The 21990-nt window shown below is 37.4% G+C and overlaps 2 protein-coding genes across 5 annotated transcripts in view; both read right to left on the reverse strand.

Annotated features, from left to right (window-relative positions):
- The window catches only part of LOC144634019 (microfibril-associated glycoprotein 4-like), a 79422-nt gene that overhangs the window by 44529 nt on the left and 12903 nt on the right, over positions 1-21990 (reverse strand). The window contains exons 1-3 of one of the 4 annotated variants that reach the window (XM_078492991.1): positions 10293-10633; positions 8906-9286; positions 7191-8065 (exon numbers count right to left, since the gene is read on the reverse strand). In XM_078492991.1, the coding sequence (XP_078349117.1) occupies positions 7812-8065; positions 8906-9286; positions 10293-10536 (879 nt within the window). In that variant the 5' untranslated portion in view covers positions 10537-10633 and the 3' untranslated portion in view covers positions 7191-7811. Of the gene's footprint in view, positions 1-7190; positions 8066-8905; positions 9287-10292; positions 10650-21990 lie in introns of those variants that run through there. The other 3 variants (XM_078492985.1, XM_078492978.1, XM_078492970.1) reach the window with 3 other exon arrangements.
- Positions 2497-4803, reverse strand: LOC144634166 (ryncolin-1-like). Its single transcript, XM_078493059.1, has 3 exons — positions 4433-4803; positions 3546-3926; positions 2497-3301 (listed from the first exon to the last, which is right to left on the reverse strand). The coding sequence occupies exons 1-3, from the start codon at positions 4674-4676 to the stop codon at positions 3045-3047; spliced, it is 882 nt and encodes a 293-aa protein (XP_078349185.1). The 5' UTR covers positions 4677-4803; the 3' UTR covers positions 2497-3044.

Genomic DNA, 21990 nt, shown 5'->3' on the forward strand with positions numbered 1-21990 from the left:
TTATTTCTCCTAAATAATTTCTATTTTTTAAAAAGATATCGTGAAAGCGACACTTTGACTTTGCTTAACTGCGTAGCTGGCATTAAATTTGATCGCGGTAAATCAGAACCTATTACACAGAGTGAGAACCACACCTTTGTATCTCCAGCTTTTCTGCGATATCACGAAAAAGATCAGTTGACAAACATTACTACATACAAACGAGAACTTATGCCACGAGTACCAGTACAGAAATAATAAGAACATAAATTTTCTAAAACGTCCTCAACTGGAAACGTTTGGTGGTAATCATGTTCAAGGTGATGGATATCCACCACTTTTCACAAACTGTTTAAGTATATACTAAACCAGTAAAAAAGCAGCCTTATAGAATTATAGTTTTATTTCAACACTAATGGACGAGATTATCACATGGCAACATCAGACAATCAACAAAAATATACTTGTTTGGAGTGTTGAATGGATATTTGAAAGTAAAAGTTCTTTTTTATTCGTTTTAGTTTGCCATTATTTTTAAAGTTTTGCCGTTACTATTGCCTGGGTAACTTACATTGCAGTTCGGTAATCCTTAGCTAGAAACTGAGCATAGAACAAGACGCCGGGACGATCAAAAGTTCCAAAGAAAAAATATTTCGTGTTTTTCTACTTGAAAACTGTTATTTTTAGGTTTTAATCTTATTTTTTCCTTCAATTAAAAATTGATTTTGTGCGTCAGAAAAATGAATTAATATATTGAGAGACAGTGAGGGGTAAAAGGAATAAAACATGGGAAAGAAGGTAAATCCAAAGGCGCAAGACTTCACAGAGAATGTCAAAAGAAGGACACGTTGTTCGAGCATTGCAGTTTCTTGCATTGAGAGGTCCTCAAATGGCATATGAAGTAAGTTTGTTAATTCTTGACAACTAGAAGTAAAAAGAGTACGTTTTGTGGTTTAAAAAGCAGCTCACTTTAACACTTTGAGTCAAAAATGCTCAGTTAAAGAATTAAATATTAAGTCGCTGAGCTGTTTTGTATCATGTTAAAAGAGGAAGACTGCTTTTCTAGGTCCTCAGCAAGGTTTGGATGATGCAGGTAAGACAGTTTGCTGTCCCATATTTACTGCACTGCTTTAGTATTTTTCACTTTACCCTTGTGACGTGACTTATTGGATTACTCTTTGTGCCTTGTTCACGCACATGACTTTTCCTCGCTTTTCTATCGGACAGCACTCTCAGCTTTTTTTACGGTCTGTACTATTTTCACGAGGAAGCATATCAGAATTGTTACTCGCTAGTGCTGTAATAGCTTTCTTTTTCACCAAATAATATATCTAAATTTATCGGTTACACTGCTGGTGAATCGCTTCGGATCTTTATCAAAGCTCAGGACGCTTTCAGGTTCATTTCTAAGCGAGATGGATCAGTATAGATATATACGAGCGCAGGCCAACAAAAGTTTCCGTGATTTGCTATCTATGAAGGTAACAGTTTCCATTCTAGGCCTCGCTGCAGTGTTGGCAAAAAGCTGCTAAGAAATCAATATAAATCAATATTAATCACTGGCATTCAGGTAGGAGTATTTAAATTTTGTAAGTTCTCGAATCTTTCATTCTCATAATGCTACACATATCAATTCTCCTTGCTCTGATTACATAAATATCTTTTAGTTGAAGCTCAACGGTTTTATTTATTGTCAACCCCAGTTGGCTTTATTTATATTGAAAGGAGAAATGACATGTTTGACATTCATGGATATTAATCTGTGAATTACGGAGTCGAAAAGAATATTTTCCCAATTGTTTATATTTTTATTTCCACCACAAGCTAACCTAGACTTACTTCCTTGGAATAATATTTGCCATAATATTTGCTAGAACTAGGGAAGGATCTTGTACATTGTTGCTAAACTAATCAAATTTCTCTGAGTAATCTTTTGACTAGTGAGAAATTTAAACTGAGTAAAGCAAGCGGTAAAAAGACTATACCTTTTAAACTACGAATACGCAGAAAAAACATTATTGAATTTCTTAAAGTCCGTCCGTCCGTCATATTAGAAAAGAGCAGCAAACTAAGCAAAGAAGAGAATGCTTTTAATTTGGATACTTGCATTTTCCTCTGAAATTAATTGTTTTATAGACTAGACACATTAAACAACACATCACGTATTAAGGGAGCTACAATTGTGGCTAATGCAACGAACGTTTTCCATGATGTTGCAAAATGACTTAATGGCCAGTTTAATAAAAAAGCCTTAGATAGATGCTGTTGGAGATGAAGGTTTATTTATTAGATAATGATTATTTTCGGTTTGAAATATAAAACGAACAAAGAAAACTACAGCAGCAGCACCTTTACTTTTTTACTTTTTTTTAAAATTACATCAAGAGAGTATCTCGTGATAAACGATTTTTTTTAACTCTCGCCACTGGTTTCTTTGACAATGAATTGAGGCGGACAAAAATTGGACAATTATCAAAATCGCTAAAAATATGTACACAAATAAGAAAGTCACAGACAATATTTTCCCAGTTATTTATTTTTATCTTGTACCCCAAGCTTAACTTATTCTGCACATATTTTCTTAAAAAAGTATTTTTTAACCATTAACATATTCGTTTTCAGAACAGAGGCCGTTACATATATTTAAACTGAAAGTTTGAGTGATCTTTGGGTTCTTAAGACTAAAGAAAAAAAGGTCACAAGACCAAGACCATTGTCTTTCCTTCGTGTAGCTTGCACTAAAAGGTTGCAGAAAACTGAGCAATGAACTATAATTTATATGTTATTATATGGCTGCTCAATTAAATCACTTTTTTAAAAGCCTTTCTTTTGTAAACACAACAATCTTCTATTGAGAGACCTGCAGTGGTAGCTAACGGAAAGGAAATGTTTTCAGTCCGAAATGTTAGGCACCATACATTATTACTACCTTTACAAACGAATATTTTGTGGTTGTTTAAAAATAACAGTGCCAAGAAAACTACGGCAGAAGCACCCTTACATATGTATGTTTTCGGTAAATATGTTACTCAATCGTAACATGGAGGACGCGGCAGGTGGGAATCTTAGAAGTCCTTTGGACGAATCTTCATTTCGGATCTCTTGAAAGACTCATCGTTATTCTTCCAATGGTACCAGCGTATTCCTCGATAATCGCTTTGCCCACTGAGGTACAAACCATTGAGATTTGAGTATTGGCAACTCTTGTACCACCAGGCGCCTTTATACACCAAGGCACAGTTGCGAAAGCTAGCGTCATTATCGCGATCTTTGGTGGTAAATGCTGAGCCATGGTGATAGGTGAGAGAATCACCAGCAGTGCCTGGGAAAGGAAAACAATTGAAAATGAACCTGTGTGAATTCTTCAACTTTATTTCTTCTTTTAAACTATTGCACTGACCGTAAAACAATTTTTCCGAAGGAAACATTCATGGCTTTTCTTCCAAGAAAGGTGATTGCTGAAAAAACTGAACGAAGGGAATACAATGTTCATATATTGCAATTGCAGTAATGTAGTATATTTCGCAACTGCAAATATCATAAACTTAACAAAGGTACTGGCTCACCTGAATAACTTCCCAAAATCAGCTGATATTTCGCCCTTTCACTTGTCACTGAAAATGAGCTGTACTCTGCAAATGCTGTTTTACAATGGATGTCTTCCAAGTCAACGCGAAGCTTGCTACTGCTGCTTATAGTCAGACGGTGAATCTTGTCGAGTCCGAGCCAAAACTCGCCAGTCAGATTGCCGAAGCCTCGTTTGTAGTCATCCCAAGCTCGGAAGAAATCTACAGAGCCATCCCGTCTCTTCTGAAACACCGTCCATCCTCCACCGGCTGTTTTCTGATCACAGAAGACTTCAAATTCTCCCAAACCATCAGGATCGATTTTGTACACTCCACTGATCTTGTCACCGGACTGGTAAATTTCGGCACAGTTCTTGTAAACTGCAAATTGTACAACACCCAGAAAGTTAACCTTACTGATCGTAAATCCTACTTTATCTCGTCAATGCCTATTTTTTATTTTATTTTCGGCATTCGCTTGAAAGATAACTTGCAGGTGTTTTTGATCTACGGATCATGATTTTCAACTACTCAACATTTTATTTTATATTTAATTAATGCAAGCAACAGAGCAGATGAACACTGAAATTGGTTGAAATAAAATCATGTTGAAATTATGCTTTAATTAAGGAGAAAGTTTTATTTATGAGAAACTGAATGAATGACACACCGATTAATTTAAATGAAGACCGAAATTAAAGAATGATGAATTTCTTTTTGCTGAATCATCATTTCTAAATGAGACAAAGGTTAAAAAATACACTTCTGAGACGATACTGGGGATAAAATAATCTAACAAACTCATTTAATCGTTCGCTTATAGCATCAAAGAAGGCAATTTTTTGGAAAATTAGATATAAGAAGTCCTAAATAGTTTTGTTACAAACCTTTTCCACCAGGGTCGCCAGTTTGGTTTCCCTTCATTTCCATGATTTCTTGTTTTATTTCGGCCAGCGCTTGTTTAATCTCAGAAAACATCTTTTCGATTTTCTTAGAGTTTGATCCAGCGAAGATGTAATTGTTGTTGACAGTACACTGGGAAGCTTCGGTTGGTGGCTTCGTCGTCAGATTTGAGTATGCAAGCGCTGCAACGAAGCAACCCAACAGAAGAGCTTGGAAGAAATATTTCATCGCGGATCGATTTTTTTCTTACTCAGCATGGACAGCTACACGAGACACAAAAAGCAGTTTATATATGTTCCTTGAGCCTTTAGACAAGACTAAATGCGTGTCTGATTCTATTTTAGGAGCGCGCTTATCACCAATCAAATATCTGCACATTTTGTCACTAACAGCTTAAGATTTTATGGTATTCAGAATTCGTATGTTTCACCAGCTTTAAAAATGCTTTTAAGTTAATAAAAGCCTTCGACAATCGCATACAGAACAAAAAAAGTATCTGTAATTAACTGAAAGACGGTCAGTAATTTAGTCGAGACACACGTTAAAAGCCCATCAGGCGTCTAAACAAAGACCTTTCGTCATTAACTGCTGATGTGGTCGTGATGCTCAGGATTTTTATGTTTCATCAGCTTTATTAATGCTTTAAAGTTAATTAAAGCCCTGGATATATCATTACAGAATAGAGAAAAACATTCGTTTACGACTGAAACACGCCTAGTAATGAGTCAAGATATACATCAAAACCCGTAAGTTGTAACAAGGCCTCTGAGTGTCCTACCACGAAATTAAAAAGAGCATTCACTTGATGCGTCAAAAACACACAGTAATGCAGGCTATACTGAGCGACAATCGACAAAACAGCACTTCACTAACCGTAGGTGTAGACACCTTACGGACGGACAGATAATGACTTCATGATGTTCAGGGTTCGTATATGTTATCAGCTTTATAAATGCTTTTAAGATAATTAAAAGCCTTTTACCATCGTATTCGTTGAGGAATGTAAGAGGACCAGTAATGTAGCCGAAATCATGGAAGGACATAAGGACACTTGCTAAAAGGAAACTTCGTTATTATGCACACTTTTCTTGTCCACTGCATAATGAGAAGTCATTGGTTTAATTCTAACGTCTTACTTCTCCTAAATAATTTACATTTTTCAATAAAGATATCGTGAAAGCAACAGTTTGACTTTGATTAACTGCGTAGCTGACATTAAATTTGATCGCGGTAAATCAGAACGTATCACACAGAGTAAAAATCCATTCTTTTGTTTATCCAGCTTTTGTGTGATATCACGAAAAGGACTAGTTGCTATGTACTGCTATATGCACGCAAAAACATATGCCACGAGTTCCAGTCCGAAAATAAGAAGCAGATAATTTCAAAACGTTTTCAACTGAAAGCGCACGGTGGTAATTTTTAGCAATTATCTGCAGAACGGTGGATATCCATCGTATGTACCAAACTAATGAAAAGCAGCCTTTAAATTAGACTTTCGTTTTAATCAAAATATTGAAAACTTAAAATCTTTTACAAGAAAAATTGCCACCGGGATAGTTGCGAGAAAACTCACATGCGTGACAAAATCAGGCGATCGAAAAAGTACTTGTTTCGGGTCTGGAATACTTAGGCCATCCCAATAAAATGTTTCCTTTCCCATCGCCCCGTCTCTTGTAATGGTGGGTCGGTCGGTGGGGAAAAAAAAGAATGAACTTTTTAAGTGGTCTGGGTTCATTTTTAGAAGCCAGGAGATGCAGAACCGAAAGATTTTGTTTCAGTCGATCTTGCTGAGAAATGTTGGAATAATCGTTAATGCCATTGGCACGAAAAAGCCTTTGAAAAACTCAGTATCGATGTTAATAAAATTACAAGGACATCACATAATAAGTTAAAGTGCTTGCCCTTTTTGACTAGTGAATCTGTTTTTTTTTTTTACATTTGGAAAAAAATGCAAGGGTCGGTCGGGCGATGGGAAACGAAACACTTTATTGGGATGGCCTTACTTTGAATTGAAGACTGCAGTTCTGAGTATAGAACCAGAAGCCGGGACGATCGTAAGTTTTGAAAAAACATATTACGTGTTTTTGTACATTCAAACTGTTATTTTGAGGTTTACTAACACTTTCGTCGATGTTGTTTTTGTTTTCTTCGATTTGAATAAAAATGATTAATTGTACTGACATCTGAAAAACGATATCGATCGCGAGACAGCGAGCAGCGAATAGAATAAAAAAGTGATGCAAGGTAAGTACTAAAATAATTAATGCTCAAAAATTCAGAGAGAATGGTCCAAAAGGGACATCTGTTGAGCCTTGCCGTTTTATTGGACAATCACAAATGGCATTTTTTAAAAGTAAGTTTGTTAGTGTTTGACAACTAGAAGTAAGAGAATCCTTTTTGTGGTTTAAGCATATCATTTGGACACTGAATCAAAATGCTTAGTAAAAAGGTTGTGTTAAGTCGTTTAGCTGTTTGGTATCATGCTTAACGAGAAATACTGCTTTTCTACTTTCTCGCACTGATGGTCTGAATGATGCAGGTGAGAAACGCAATATTAGCAGAAAATACGAGCGCATGCGTACAAGGCTTCAATCCGTAGTTTGTTTTCTGTTTTGACCAAAATGAGTTTCATCCTAGGCCTCTCTACAATGTTGGCAAAAACGTTGCTTATAAATCAATATAAAAGTTCGCTCTTAGCAGGCAGGAGTTCTGAACGTTAAATGAAGGAGTAAAACAGAAGGCTTTTCCCCATTATTTATTTTTATTTGCAACACAAGCATACCTACATTTCCTTTATTAGAACAATATATATTTGCCGCAGTATTCGCTAGAATTGCAAAGGGTAGTATATTTTGTAGTTAATTGATCAAGTTGCTCTCAGTTGTCTTTCGACTGGAGGGAAAATTGAAGTAAAATAGCACAAAGACCATAACTTTTAAACTACGAAATACCCGGAAAGAATTAAATTTAATTAATTAACCGTTCTCTACTTAAAAAGAAGACTAGTTATATTCAGATACTCATCTTTTCCTGTGACTTTGCTTTATAGACTCGACACATTAAACAACACATCTCGTATAAAGGAAGCTGCAATGAAACGTTTTTGTATTATGTTTCCAAATGACTTGATCAGCTTTCTTTGATTTTTTTTTGCCAACCTGAACAGCTCAACAATAAAATATCGCCCTACAAAAGCCCTTTATAGATAGTGCTGAAGTACGAACTTTATTTTTTGGACAAAATAAATATTTTCAGCTTTGAAAATATAAAACAAGGAAATTACAGCAAAAGCACCCTTACATATTTACTTTTTTAAAATTTTTCGTTTAAATACTTCCGTTCCGGCGCAAAATAAAGGACTCAGAAGTCCTTTGGACGAATCTTCATCTCGGACCTCTTGAGAGATTCATTCCCTTTCCAGTGGTACCAACGCACTCCTTTAAAACTGGCCTGACCAGAGAGGTACAGACCATTGAGGTTTGCGTACTGGCAACTGTGGTACCACCAAGCACCACCCGAACTCACTGCACAGTTGGATGAGCTGGCGTCATTATCGCGATCTTTGGTGGTAAATGCTGAGCCACGGTGATAGGTGAGAGAATCACGAGCGGTGCCTGATAAAATTAAAAACAAATATGTGAATCATTTTATCTTCATTGAAAGACTTTTGGGTACGCAAAAACATATCAACATAATTTATTTTCACAGTTCAACTGCGCATGAGTGGGAATTTAACATTCGGTCAGTTTTGTATTTCCGGTTGCCTACGTAATCCAATCGCGTAAACACAAAATTCCCGTCGCACGAAGTTTAAACACAAAAAATAAGAAATAGCAAAGAAACATAAGGAAAAGAATGGCTTCTTTAGAAATTTTAATTATTTTTGTAGCTTCATACTTTTGCACTAAGGGGTTTCCTGCTTACACCAACACTGAAAATGATGTTTGAAGATTGCAAGTCGCTAGCGCTCGACGTGGCGGCGGCAATTTGTTTTCACTGTTTCTGCTTCTTTGCCTGCTGCTTGAGTTTGTTCAAATGGTAAACGGCGACAAATGAGAAAGAAAAACGACATTAAACCAAAAAAAGTGGAACCAATGATCTTTCAGGTTTGCCGAGAAGCTAAACAAACTTATTTCGTGTTTCCATTCATATATAATAATTATATATGGAGAGGAAAACAGCGAACCTAAAACCCACTGAAATGGCTTCAAATCGCCTACAAACGGCATAGAAACACAAGATATACACAGAAGAGGGTAGGTAAGTCGATTTTATTGGATATTTTTCCTCTATTTTGAATTATTTTTTACGATCGTTATATTCCCAAACAAACTCTTATAATATTGTTATTACGCAATACCATATGTAGTCTATATGTTGACGGCTCCTTTAGGAGCTTGGGTTACCTGTGAGAATATTAGCATTTTAAAAATTGTTCAGATAATTCAACTCACCTGAATAATATCCCAAATTCAGCAGGTATTTTGCTGTCTCATTTGCCACGGAAAATGAGCTGTACTCTGCAAATGCTGTTTCACCATTAAAACGTTCCAAGTCAACGCGAAGCTTGTTACTGCTGCTTACAGTCAGGCGGTGAATCTTGTCGAGACCGAGCCAAAACTCGCCCGTCAGATTGCCGAAGCCTCGTTTGTAGTCATCCCAAGCTCGGTAGAAATCTACAGAGCCATCTTTTCTCTTCTGAAATACCGTCCATCCTCCACCGGCTGTTTTCTGATCACAGAAGACTTCAAATTCTCCCAAACCATCAGGATCGATTTTGTGTACTCCACTGATCTTGTCACCGGACTTGTAAACTTCGGCACAGTTCTTGTAGACTGAAAATTGAACAACAAAGTCAAAAAATTAATTTTTCTAATCGTGAATCCTATTTTCCCTCGTCGACTCCGATTTATTTCATTTCTGGATTTGCTTGAAATGTCGAATGCAAGCTAAGGCAGGTGTTTATAATCTACTAAATTCCAACTGTTTATGTTTAACATTCTATTTATTTTGAGTTAATGCAAGTAACGGAGCAACGCTGAAAATGGTTGAAATCAATCGATGATGAAATATGAAATAGAACATTTTATTCATGAATCAAAGCCACTATAAGCCACTAAATTCGGAAAATTTATTATGAACTGAAAAATCGAAAACAACAAACTGACAAATGAAGTTTGCCAAAACAATGACGTTAATCTTTCCACACTTCAATTCACTTCACTATCTAAGTTAGATGGTCATCTTGCTGCTAATCGAGAGCAGGCTGAAAGGCCAAGAGATAGGGTTCCCATTCGTTGCAAATTGTTTTCATTCTTTTTATTTTTCAATTTTTTTTTTAAGGTTAGACCGAAATAAAAATATCATTGCAAAAATTAAGTTTTGGTCTATTTCGAGATAACTGACTTGAATACAATATTTCGGCTTGTAATTAAGCATGTTAATATTATGTAATTTATTTAACTAGAAATGTAGGTAATCAGAAAACAGATCTAATTCTCTAAGTACTTGCACGCATTGCGTTCCTATGTTTTACAGGAGTCGACGGAAGGAGGGAAGGAGTGAAATTTACTTCGCTCACTGCAACTCTTTTCTGAGTTAAAAACTTAAAGAATGAGAAACCTGGCACGATTAATTGAAATGAAAACCGAAGTTATTACAGAATGTTGAATTTTGTTTGGCTGACTTAGACGAAGGTTGAAAATACACTTCTAAGACGATCTTGGGGATGAAACAAACTAACAAACTAATTTTATCGTTAAGGTATACTATTGATATCAAAGAAGACACTTGTTTTTGTAAAATTAAATACAAGAAGTCGTAAACAGTTTTGTTACAAACCTTTTCCACCCGGGCCGCCAGTTTGGTTCTCCTTCATTTCCCTAATTTCTTGTTTTATTTCGGCCAGCTCTTGTTTTATTTCAGAAAACATGTTTTCGATTTTCTTGGAGTTTGATCCAGCGAAGAAGTAATTGTTCTTGACAGTGCACTGGGAATCTTCGGTGGGTGGCTTCGTCGTGAGATTCGAGTTTGCAAGCGCCGCTACGAAATAACCCAACAGAATAGCCCGGAAGAAATATTTCATTGCGAATGGATATTTGGAACTTCGTTATTACAGACCATCGACAGCTACAAACAACGATTGATTCCACAAGACATTTGAAGCAGTTTTTATATGTTCTTTGAGCTTTCGAACAAATTGTCTCACGTGTCCAGTTCTATTTGATGAGCGCGTTTATCACCGATCAAATATCTCCACATTTCCAATTTACCTACCGAACGTAACTGACAGCTTAAGATTTCGTGATGTTTAGAAATCCGTATATTTTTCCAGCTTTAAAAATGCTTTTAAGATTACCAATGCTTTCTCGCTACTGTATACGGAGTAGAAAAAAAAAGTATCATAATAGACCTTAAAACGCTCAGTAATGGAAACTGCTGATGAATTCGTGATGCTCAGGATTGGTTTGTTTTATCAGCTTTATTAATGCTTTAAAGTTAATTTAAGCTGTTGATTAAATTATAAGCCGATAGCTGATGAATTCGTTTTGCTCACAACTCATTTATTTTGTTAGCTTTAAACGTTTTTTTTTTAAGATTACCAAAGCCTATTTTGACGATTCGATAAAAGATGCTGAATTTCACTTATAATTTTACGTAGCTAATATTAAACGTGATGTTCAGATAAGAACGTGCCTTCTTGAAAGACTGAAAAACAACCTTTTTTCAGCCGATATTCTTAAAGGTACCATCGTTGTAAAGCAACTTACAACACTGACAGATGACGAAATTGTGTTATTTTGAATTCATATATTTTAATAGCTTTATAAATTCTTTAAAGATGACCAAGGCCTTTGGGTAACGTTAATAGGAAAAACGTTTTAGTCGTGGTAAAGTGCAGAGAAAACCCACAAAAAACAGTATTCAGTTTTAATTCAGGATACTCTTTAGACACCTTGAAATTTTAAATGTTCCCTGCATACTAAACGTTTTTTCTAGGTCGATTTTTTTCTTTTCAAAATTAGTAAACATTTCATAAGTTGCATAAAAGCGTTTAATTTAAACCTATTGAATAACCCATTACGGAATAGAAAAAGGTGTCAGTTGATGTCTCAAAAACGCCCAGTAATGCACCGTACGTCAGAAACAGCTGATGACTTAGTGATGTTCAGAATTCGTGTATTTGATCAGGTTTTTAAATGCTGTTAAATTTAACAACCTCTTTGACTATCGTCTTGTAAAATAGATATGACTTAAATCCTCGTTTTTTCCAGTTGAAACTAGCGTTAAACATTTCGTCAAAAATTACGTTCTGACGCTGCGACAAAAGCGACTAGATTTCACTTATAAGCATAATTCGGTATTTTGTAAAGACGGTTCAGCTTGCAAATATCCTTGAGATTAAACATGGTCTTTATATGTGACAAACAAACTGTAAGTAACAGTGGCCCAACTGTTCGTTGAGAGGGTGACAATCAATCTACCAAAGAGCAAGGAATTGAGTCTATTAAATGAACTGCACGCACAACAAATGAGCCTAAAATTGTCCGCAAGCGATCCCGCAAAAAATCGAGCAATTGCATGGCGTTTGAACGTCAGGTTATGGTTTCAATTTATTTTATAATTACGTAGACGTTAAATTAGAATAAATCGTGAGAAAAAATACTACCTCCACGAGCTATAACAATGAAAGATCGTTTCAATATTAACTTTAACAACAAAGACCTTGACCGCGTTTTCCACAAGAACAACTACAACACTGATTTATTAGACGAAACACTCACGGAACTACTGAAACTAGCGCAACTGACAAAAACCCGACATCTGTTACAACAGCGACTATACCCTACATCAAGGGCACTTCTAAGACTATTGCGCGGATTCTACAACCCTACGTTAAAGAAAGGGACGAACCTAACGACAGACAAGGAGCGATTTATAAGATCAAATGCTCCGACTGCCAGGCCTCCTACATCGGAGAGACCGGTAGAAACTTGACCACGAGACTGACTGAACACAAACGAGCGACGAGAAATGGTGATGTCAACAATCACATTTCTGAACACCATCGACTTACTAACCACAAAATCGACTGGGACTCTGCTGAATGCTTAATCTTAATCAACGACTGACTCTGGAAAGCTGGCACACAAACTTAGATCAAGCGCCTATAAACAGATGTCAACAACTACCGGCACCTTACAAACGACTTTTTCACGGCTTAAACAGAACCGTCAAACGGACTGCTAACAGAACGACTTAATTTTTTCCATGATACTTTTGACTGTTTATTTATCGGGGATTTGTACAAGTTCGATTTGCGTCCAGCATTTGACGGCTTACAGTTCAAGTGTTCGTCAAATCACTGCAAAACAGTGATGAATAATTCTAGTATTAGTTCCTGAAGGTACAGCAAAACGAAACAAAACAGGACTGAGACAGTTACCCATAATTCCGGATAAATCAACGACGGACGTAACAAGAGTTCGTTTAACTATACGAAACTTTGCGAAACTAGACTGTGCGAAACACTAAGCTACAACTTTTGAAATATGAATAAATAAATGTCGAGGCGTGCCCCTTGGGGCTGCATGGGGGCACGCCACATTACGTAAGTTCAGTTCTCGCAGTTTTCTTTGTTAACATTCTCAGATAAATCACTGAAAGTTATCGTTAACAGAAATACAATTCTTAAATTTCTCTCGATCTAGAACCATAACAGTTCGAGGCTACATTGGGTGAAAGTAAATTAATCGAGCCAGTGTTTGAGGCAACTGTCGCAAAAAGCGTTGTTGTCAGAATAAGCCTGCAACACCTTTCGTGTACTCGAAAGCCCCTGGGTATTACTCTGGAGTTTTATGCTGCAGTTTTTGCAGTTCCGCTCGACGACTTTCCCATCACGTGCACCATATGCGGTGAAAATCAACTGTAGCTTTACGGCTCAGAAAAGCTATATCTCGTAACTCGCCAACTTACTCTTACTTACTCTCGATGTGAAGTTCGATTGATGCCTTTAATCGCGCGTCTCCCAGAATTGATAATACATAGTTTTAGGCCAGTCTAAAAGGGGAGCTCCCCATTTAATTATTTTTTCACTGACGTTTTCTGGTAAATAAGCGACCATTAAGCACATAAAGTATACGGTGGCCCATATGTGCAAGACAAATTTAAATCGTTTACGGTTAAACTGAACGGCGCAACAAAATACGCTCACAGCAGAACGAATCATCTTGTAGCGGAGAAAAATATACTCAAGACACTTAAAATTACACAAGAGCTACTTCTCTGCTTTCTTGCAATATAACATTGCAATTGTTTCGTGATTCTCTCATAGTTTTTTTCCGAAAGAGAAGTCAAAATATTTCGTAGTTAAATATTCCCGTCTCACCGTTCTGGCCTAAAATTGTTTCTTAAATTTCTAATTCAATTTTTAATTGATTCTAATTGATTCGCCTTACAGAGAGTCGAGGTAACATGAAACCAGTACGTCTGAGATAATAAAGTTGAACGGCTATGCACAGTGAATACACGTCTGTTAAAAGTCGCTTACTTGAGTAAAACCTACAAACTGGGACAAAAATCATATTTGAAAATTGACTCGTTTGTCCATTTGTTCATTACCATCGATAGTGAGAAGTACGTGCATGTTGCAAACTGTAACACGTATTCGCTTGTTAAAGCAAGCGTTTACGGCTTCTAGTCAAAAATCTAAACTGTACACTTTGCAAACTGGAACAAGTCTAAAATAATAACAAGACCGTATTCGCTTTTTGAAACCACAGGCATACCACCCTATGTGTTCGCAGTTAAATCTCTGTTGACTCCCGAGATCGACGAAGTATAGAAATTTAAAGAAATCTGTGGCGGTTATGAATAAAGCACTGAACAATACATATTTAGGCTCATCTCGATCTGAAAATCTCAGTTAAGTTTTAAAAGTGAAACGTATAAGTCGACTCGTGTGCGGCGTTATACCACCTTTCTGCGCCTTTTAGAAGCGTTATTTGACTGAATCGCTTTCGACCGTTGGCTTTATATGTAAGACTGAGGAGAGACAAGCTTGTCTTTCCTCTTACAAACTGTAATTCTGTAAGTACGAAAACATTTAAAAATTGTTTTTGGTGAGTAAGTTTGGTATCCTGAAGGCACTGGCTTACTTTGCTGTATGTCGATACGAAGTTTTGAAGTATTATTTATTAATTACGAGAACAAAACACTTCTCAAGCGACCGTCAGTGACAGTTTCAAAGTGTCTGTTTTCCGTCTAAGAGAGGTGTCCGTCTTATGGGGAGTTAAGTTACATTAAAATGACCGAATAACGGCAAGGACCATCGCCAGGTGTCAGTCTTATAGAAGTGTCCGTCTTATAGAGGTGTCCGTTAAAAGAGAGTTGACTGTATTTAACTTGTTCCAAACTTGTTCATTAGGACCCATATTAAAGGCAATGCAATTACCCAATTCGCCATAGAAATCCTAAGGTCATTATATAGACGATAATACATGGTTGCGCAGATATATGAAGTTTATCTTCGAGTGTTCAAATCGATAGCTCACGAGTGAGCGCAATTCTGTTGATTATATAAACCTACTAATTACGATGTTTTTGACGAATTTCTGAAGATTTAATTCCGACCATTTTCCAAAGATTTCCGAAGATTTTCAAAATGTTGTCCGAAGGTCGTACGAATGTTTCCGAACATTTCGCAAACTTTTCCGAAAATTTCCAAAGATTTCCGAGAATTATCGAAGGTTGCCGAAGAAGATCCGAAGATGTTTCGACTTAATATCCATAAACTTTGGCTTATTGAGCATTAAAACATGGCAAACTCTGCGAGCTAATTGGTCAAAAATGATATCATGTTACAGTTTACTCGATCTCGCTCAGGAACTACTTCAAAACTACAATATAGTCAGGTGCCCAGGAGTCCAAAATGTGACACCCACGGGCATTTTTGTCTGATTTTTGGCAACATAGCTATTTTTACTAAATCGAGTACGCTGATTTCGAAAATAAATGTTGCCAAGCTTTATTCTCGCGTTAAGATGTTTTGATGCATTTAATTATGACGTCATGGTCCAAATAAGGAATTTTCTTTCCTTTAGCTATTTTAAGCATAATACATCCAGAAATTTATTTAAAGCATTGTTAATGTGCTGTAAAAATGATTTAAAGAATTTTCCGAGAGTTTTTACGCTGTTTCTGTGAAAATCAAGCCCTTCAGTGACAATTGACCACGCCCTCTTAAACAAAATTTACCCTATCGCGGGAACCTTATCACGGGTGTAGTTTTGTTATTTTGTCAAAGGACAAATGCGATTTTTGTATCAACAAATCGCTATAGTTGCAATAAGAAAGAAAAATATTGTCGTCGTGCCACGCTGAAGCTACGAGCTAGCGAGCATCAAGAACGACGCCATTACAATTTTCATATATCGAGTTTCCCTTGTTTCAGCTTTTCGTTTAATTTTTGTGGTAAAATAAATGGAAAAAACATCATAGTTAATGTCGAATTATATCATCGTTGTTATAGTTAGAGATAAAACTTTATTGATTGTCTTGTATATTGCTGAATCTAACTTATTTCACAATGCACTTTGTCTGTTATAGGCTCATGATAAAGACTTTGGTTGAACGCATGTAAAATTAACGAATTCAAAATGATCATAACATTGCTCCTTGCTTTCAGGTTTAAAACTGTCTATAATATTTTTAATCAATATCGGTAAATATTTTTAATATATCTTCTTAACTTTTTAATAAACACTGAACTAACATTTCTTTTTAAACAAGTTTCTTTAAAGCGCTTTAGCGCAGGTTGATATAGCAATTAGCGTCGCTCTTGGTGCATCCACAAAGCCCAGTGCACATGGCATGCGTTTTTCTAAATTCATAGCGAAGAGGCACATATATAGCCAGTGGTCAGATCGGATTTCATACTTTCAACAAACAAACGTTTTCTGCGGAGGTAGTGGTGTCAGCTTCAAGGACATCTTCGCCGACCGAGAAGAGAAGAACAAAGTGTTCTGTGAAAACTCTCCACAAATGAAAGAGGTGCTGTTACAGCCGGTGATGGTGTGAGATGGTAACAATGAACTTGACGAGTTATTAGGAATATTTGCTGAGACACCCTCTAAAGTTATTTACGTTGGATTCTCTGAAGTTCCTGCCCATATCCACACTGTTGATGAGAGCTTAGCGCGATCGATGTGCCAGGAGAAGTAACAGCAAGTCTGTGCCTCGAGTGGAAACTATTTTGTTGACGACATGCCCGCTATGACTGACTGCATAACGAACAAACTTCGTATCAGCTTCCTCTTGGTTGGATCGCAAAAAGGCTACATCTAGGTCAGGATCTGAGTAGAATCCACTTCGTATGAAAACCCACCAGATAAACTACGATTGCAGAGTCAGTGCCTGCGAGATAAGTTCATCTGAGAGAATCCGTGCAAAGTCCGCTTTATTGTCTCCTAGTGCCATAAAAAAGCTCGCCACTTCATCGGCCGCAACTGAACCTCTCTTACGTACTTTAATGACTCTGCTCACAGGCCGCGCCGTGTTCCCGGAGCGTCGACTTCTTGTCGTTGCTTTTATGGAGTGCCTCCCATCGAGTAACTCATCAATCCTCTGGTATCCAGGACCTTTCCGTAAAACAGTGTTCACGTAACATTCCGCAAACCCACCGAAAGCATTTGCATTTTTTGGTTTCTCAATAGCTGCCACCATAATTAGTATGCTACCACCAGGGCGAAGCCATCGAAGAACAAACTGACTCTAGACACTTGACCTTTTCTACTGAGAACGTCTTCTAAAATTTACTTGTTTCACACTTGGTGGGTTCATTTCTGCGAGAAACAGTGGCACCGGCATTAAACCTCAGATGCTACAATATGGCTTGCTGTTTATCTCGCGCCTGCCTTCATACACCGTCACTAGACAACATAGAATACTCTGGTTTCCATGCAAATTTAAAGTCTTTCTCTTTTTGCGGCTAGTTGCAGCATTTTTAACTTCATAAAGGCTGGCAAATAGAGGTGGATTATTCTTGCGAACAGGGTCACGAAAGTTTGTCTTCCATCCCTTCTTCCCGTTCCCGTTTTTCCTCTCTGTCTGAAGATAGTAGCCTCCATTCTACGAATCGTTCAAGCTGAGTCTGTCCAATCGAAGATCTTGTTTTATTTCTAGACTCATGAGATCTTTCCTGGCAATTTTTTGCAATGTCTCATTTGTCCGTGACAAGAACAACCCAGATTTTGTTGTGTGGAATGTAGAGAATTCTCAGCTTCATTATCTTGCTTCTGTCTCTCCTTGCCACTCTCTTTGTGGATAAAAGCAGTCGTTATGGTGTATGTCAAACATCGCTGATGTTTGTGGAGCAATTCAATTACAACTCTCTATTAATACAAGAATCACATTCATTTTTAAACAAAATGTTAACACTATACCCGTGATAAAGTGAATTTTTATGAGAGGGCGTGGTCAATTCTCACTGGACGGCTTGATATTTATAGAAACGGTATAAAAACTATCAGAAAATTCTTGAAATCATTTTACAGTATACTAATAATGTTTTGAACGAATTTCTGGATGAATTATGCTTTAAATAGCTAAAGGAAAGAAAATTCCTTATTTGGACCATGACGTCATAATTAAATGCATCAAAACATCATCTTAACGCAAGAATTAAGCTTGGCAACATTGATTTTCGAAATCAGCGTACTCGTTTCAGTAAAAATAGCTATGTTGCCAAAAATCAGACAAAAATGCCCGTGGGTGTCACATTTTGGACTCCTGGGCACCTGACTAATAACAAAACGTTTTCTCAACAATTCTCGCTAGGTGATCCCATAATAATATGTCACTTGGGGCTGGGCCCAGTCCCTCTCGTTCTACTTGCTACAATCACATGTGTGGATATCATTTTTATCCACACATGTTTGATACCATTTTAATCGATTTGCTACCACTCGCTATACCACTGCAGTTTATATAAGGGATGGACCATTAGAAAAGTGATAGGGGGGGGGGGTTGGGGAATTTTCGGCTCCATTTCTTGTGCAGGAATTTTTTCTTCGGGTGAAACCCTCTGCTCGAATTTTTTTTTTAGCCAAACGTTTTTTTTCTTCAGACAAATGCCATGTTTTGTTACTTTATACCATAAAAATGCTGTTGTTCATTGACTTCATCCTTTAGGGACTGTCAATAAGTACCGAGGGGGGGGGGGGGGGTGGTCAAAGAGCGGTGCAATTGGAAAAAGTGGAGACCCACCTCTTTCTTCTAGCTCAAAACACTCACCCCTGGGCGGGGGTTGGAAATTACATGATCCAACCCGGGGATCCACCCCTTTCTACAAAAAATAGTTACCGGTAATAAAGAAAAAGTCTGTTTGATTGTCTGAAATGGATTAGAGGTTTTTGAGTTGATGTCAGTTTTTAAAGTGCGATCCCAATCATATGCCACCATAATTGTCCCTAATGGACACTGTAATTCTGTGACGAGCTCAGGCCTTCGAAAAAAATATGCAAAATAGCTTAGCGGAGATTGAATCTCCGCTAAGGTAATTTAGATTGGTAACATAAGAAGGTAGTTAGCACGTTGAACTACCGCAACGTACAGTGAAGTGTCAGTCATAAACGTCGCGGCTTCTCTGTAGAGAAAGAAAAAAAAAAGATATTAACTGGAGTACGGGGTTGCCTAACAAGAAAACAGCAAACATCGAGGCAAGTAAGACAGAATAATCATTTAGCGCGAGGTTAATATTCTGCCCACAGATAACAAGAGCTCATTAAAGAACTCACCACCCAAGAAAGACAGAATAATTTAGCGCGAGGTTATATTCTGCCCACAGATAACAAGAGCTCAGTAAAGAACTCACCACCCAAGTAAGACAGAATAATTTAGCGCGAGGTTATATTCTGCCCACAGATAACAAGAGCTCAGTAAAGAACTCACCACCTAAGTAAGGCAGAAAAAAATTAGCGCGAGGTCAGTAAAGCGAAATAAGTCAGCGCGCGATTAGCAAGGTTTAAGCACCGCAAGCTGATTATTATAGCAGTGCTTGACATAAGCGATCATTGTGAAACTGAAAACCCAAGTTAAATTTTATATTCCACAAATAAAAAAAAATAAAACTTACCATTGTGCGGTGTTTGTCTTGCTTCTATCTTGGATTAACGGCGGGCCGCGCTGTTTGCGAATTGCGTTACCTTATTAGTTCCCGCCAGAATAAATTAACCCGGTAACAGTAATCATTTAGACGAAAATGCCGAATCTCTTTTCGTTTATTGGGCGAAACCCTTGCAAAATCTTACAGGGCTTTCCTGTTTGGCATTCATCCACACGAGTTTTGCAGTGTAGCGAGTACCATGTAGCAAAACATGAAATAAAAACATGTCTTAAATTGGTAACAATGCTACTCATTTCATGTCGTGAAGACTAGCTACAACAATAGACTCCTTGAAAGCCCCGATCTTCACACATTCAACTTGTTTCCGCGTGCAGAATTACTGTTGATCTCGCTCTTACCGATATCATATTCGTCGACTCGCTTTTACATTCATTATAACTTACCAAAGTCGACTCATACTTGCGGCTGTCCTTTGGATATCCAATGTCGTATAGCTTCATTTAGCTAATACAAAAACGCCGCCTCAAACTTGACCGTGTTGCCAAGAAAACTTATGAAACAGGACTGAATCATTTAAGGTCGCAAACAATACCGATATCGACAGTTTAGCAAAGAATATTGTTAAAGAAGATACACCAGCACGTTTCGAAACCGCAAAAGCAGAAACTGCGTGACACAAGAAACATCACGTACACATAGCTAGGACCGGTTTCATTTCACATTTCCTGGCATGCGGTGACAAGTTATGTACAAGATTAAAAGACCTCCTGGACAGAATTTTTTCTGAGGGCTAAGCTTGTCATTAGTTTCTTACACATCTTCTTTCGTTTCTTAACACACCAAAGCAGGATGAATTTCTCAATCACTTCGTATAATAGATTTGTGTTTTTCATATATTTCTGTGAAAAGTCCGTGGGAAAACTTAGACATAAACATATGCAAAAACTAAAAGTATACGTAATAAAAATTCATAAATAATTACTGCAGAAATCCTCCTTGACCGGAATTGACAACATAAAGTAAGACCACTGTATATCGTACCATTCATGTTTGCAATCTGTTTGAGAAATGAGTTAACTAGTAAGCAATCTACGCAGGCTAGAGAGAGACGAGCTAAAGGAATGTTATGATCACAATCCATTTACGGGGGGTGTGGGGGCATGCTACCTCAAAAAATTTTGAAATTTCTAGGCTCGGAAATGCTACTTTCAGCGTTTCCACCATATATTTCGTCGAAAAATAGATCTCATCAAGTGTTAAATGATGGCAGGTATTATCAGGTATTAATAGGACCTTTCCTTCTGCACGAATTTTTTTTCTTTGCCTTCCCCTTTGCACGATTTTTTTTTCTTTCCATTTTGGCTTGCATGAATTTTTTTTGGTTTTTTTTCCCACCCCCCCCCCCCCCATCACTTTTCTAATGGTCCGTCCCTAATATTATTAAATTCTCAACCTCGGATATTGCATTTCTAGCTTTCTGATTGGTTCACTGAATCCCGGTTATCAGCTGGTATACCTATGTTTGACCTTATATGGGAAATGAGTGCGGCAAGTGCCGCTCAGCGTAAAATTTTTTCTGCGGGATGCGACAGTTCCATCAGAAAAATGGTTGAAAACGGCAAATTTGGCGAGCATTATGAACAAGAAATAATCAGCGGTGCCTACAAAAACCACAGAAATGCCATAGTAGAATTAACTACGCAAAACAAAAGGATTGATGCGAAAAGTTTAATTAATAATACAATAGAACTCCGGAAACTCGAACTCGGATAACTCGAACAACCCCGCTAACTCGAACTAACTTCTATTTCCCTTGGACTCACTTTTCAGTCATTTTTACTCGGTTTACTCGAAACCCCGGTAACTCGAACTGTTTTTCGTTTCCCTTCAGGGTTCGAGTTACCGGGGTTCAACTGTACTTGTAAACGCACAACAGGAGCGAGTGAATAAAGTAGAAAAGCAGCAAATAATTTACGAAAGAATGGCAAACTGACACAGTTTCATTTATTGTACGTCATAAAATTAGGCTCAGCATCTCTGTAAAGTTTGTTACCTTTTAATCTTGGTCTTGTCCTTTTATACTTCAATAAACCTGCTCCACTCCGAGCTCAATTTCGTTTCAAATAACATAGCAGTCTTGATGACAGCCGTGGAGCCGTAAATTACAAGTACAATGTAAACACTTGCTTCGTTCGACTTGCACAAGACGTGTAGTTTCCAGAAAAGCTTTTGCTTCGGATCATCCCGTAAATCTTAACTGTTGTCACAATTTCCAGGATATTATATAGTCGACTTTAGACGAGATATATTGGATGAAAATCTTGGGAAGAAAACTCCCTCGCTCGCTTTCCTCGTGTGTTTCATTCAACTCAAGAAGTGAACACCACGCCACAAATTTACCCGCCTCCTCATATT

The sequence above is a fragment of the Oculina patagonica genome, chromosome 1, assembly GCF_052425735.1.
Source record: "Oculina patagonica isolate OP01 chromosome 1, crgOcupat, whole genome shotgun sequence".
NCBI classification, from domain to species: Eukaryota; Metazoa; Cnidaria; class Anthozoa; order Scleractinia; family Oculinidae; genus Oculina; species Oculina patagonica.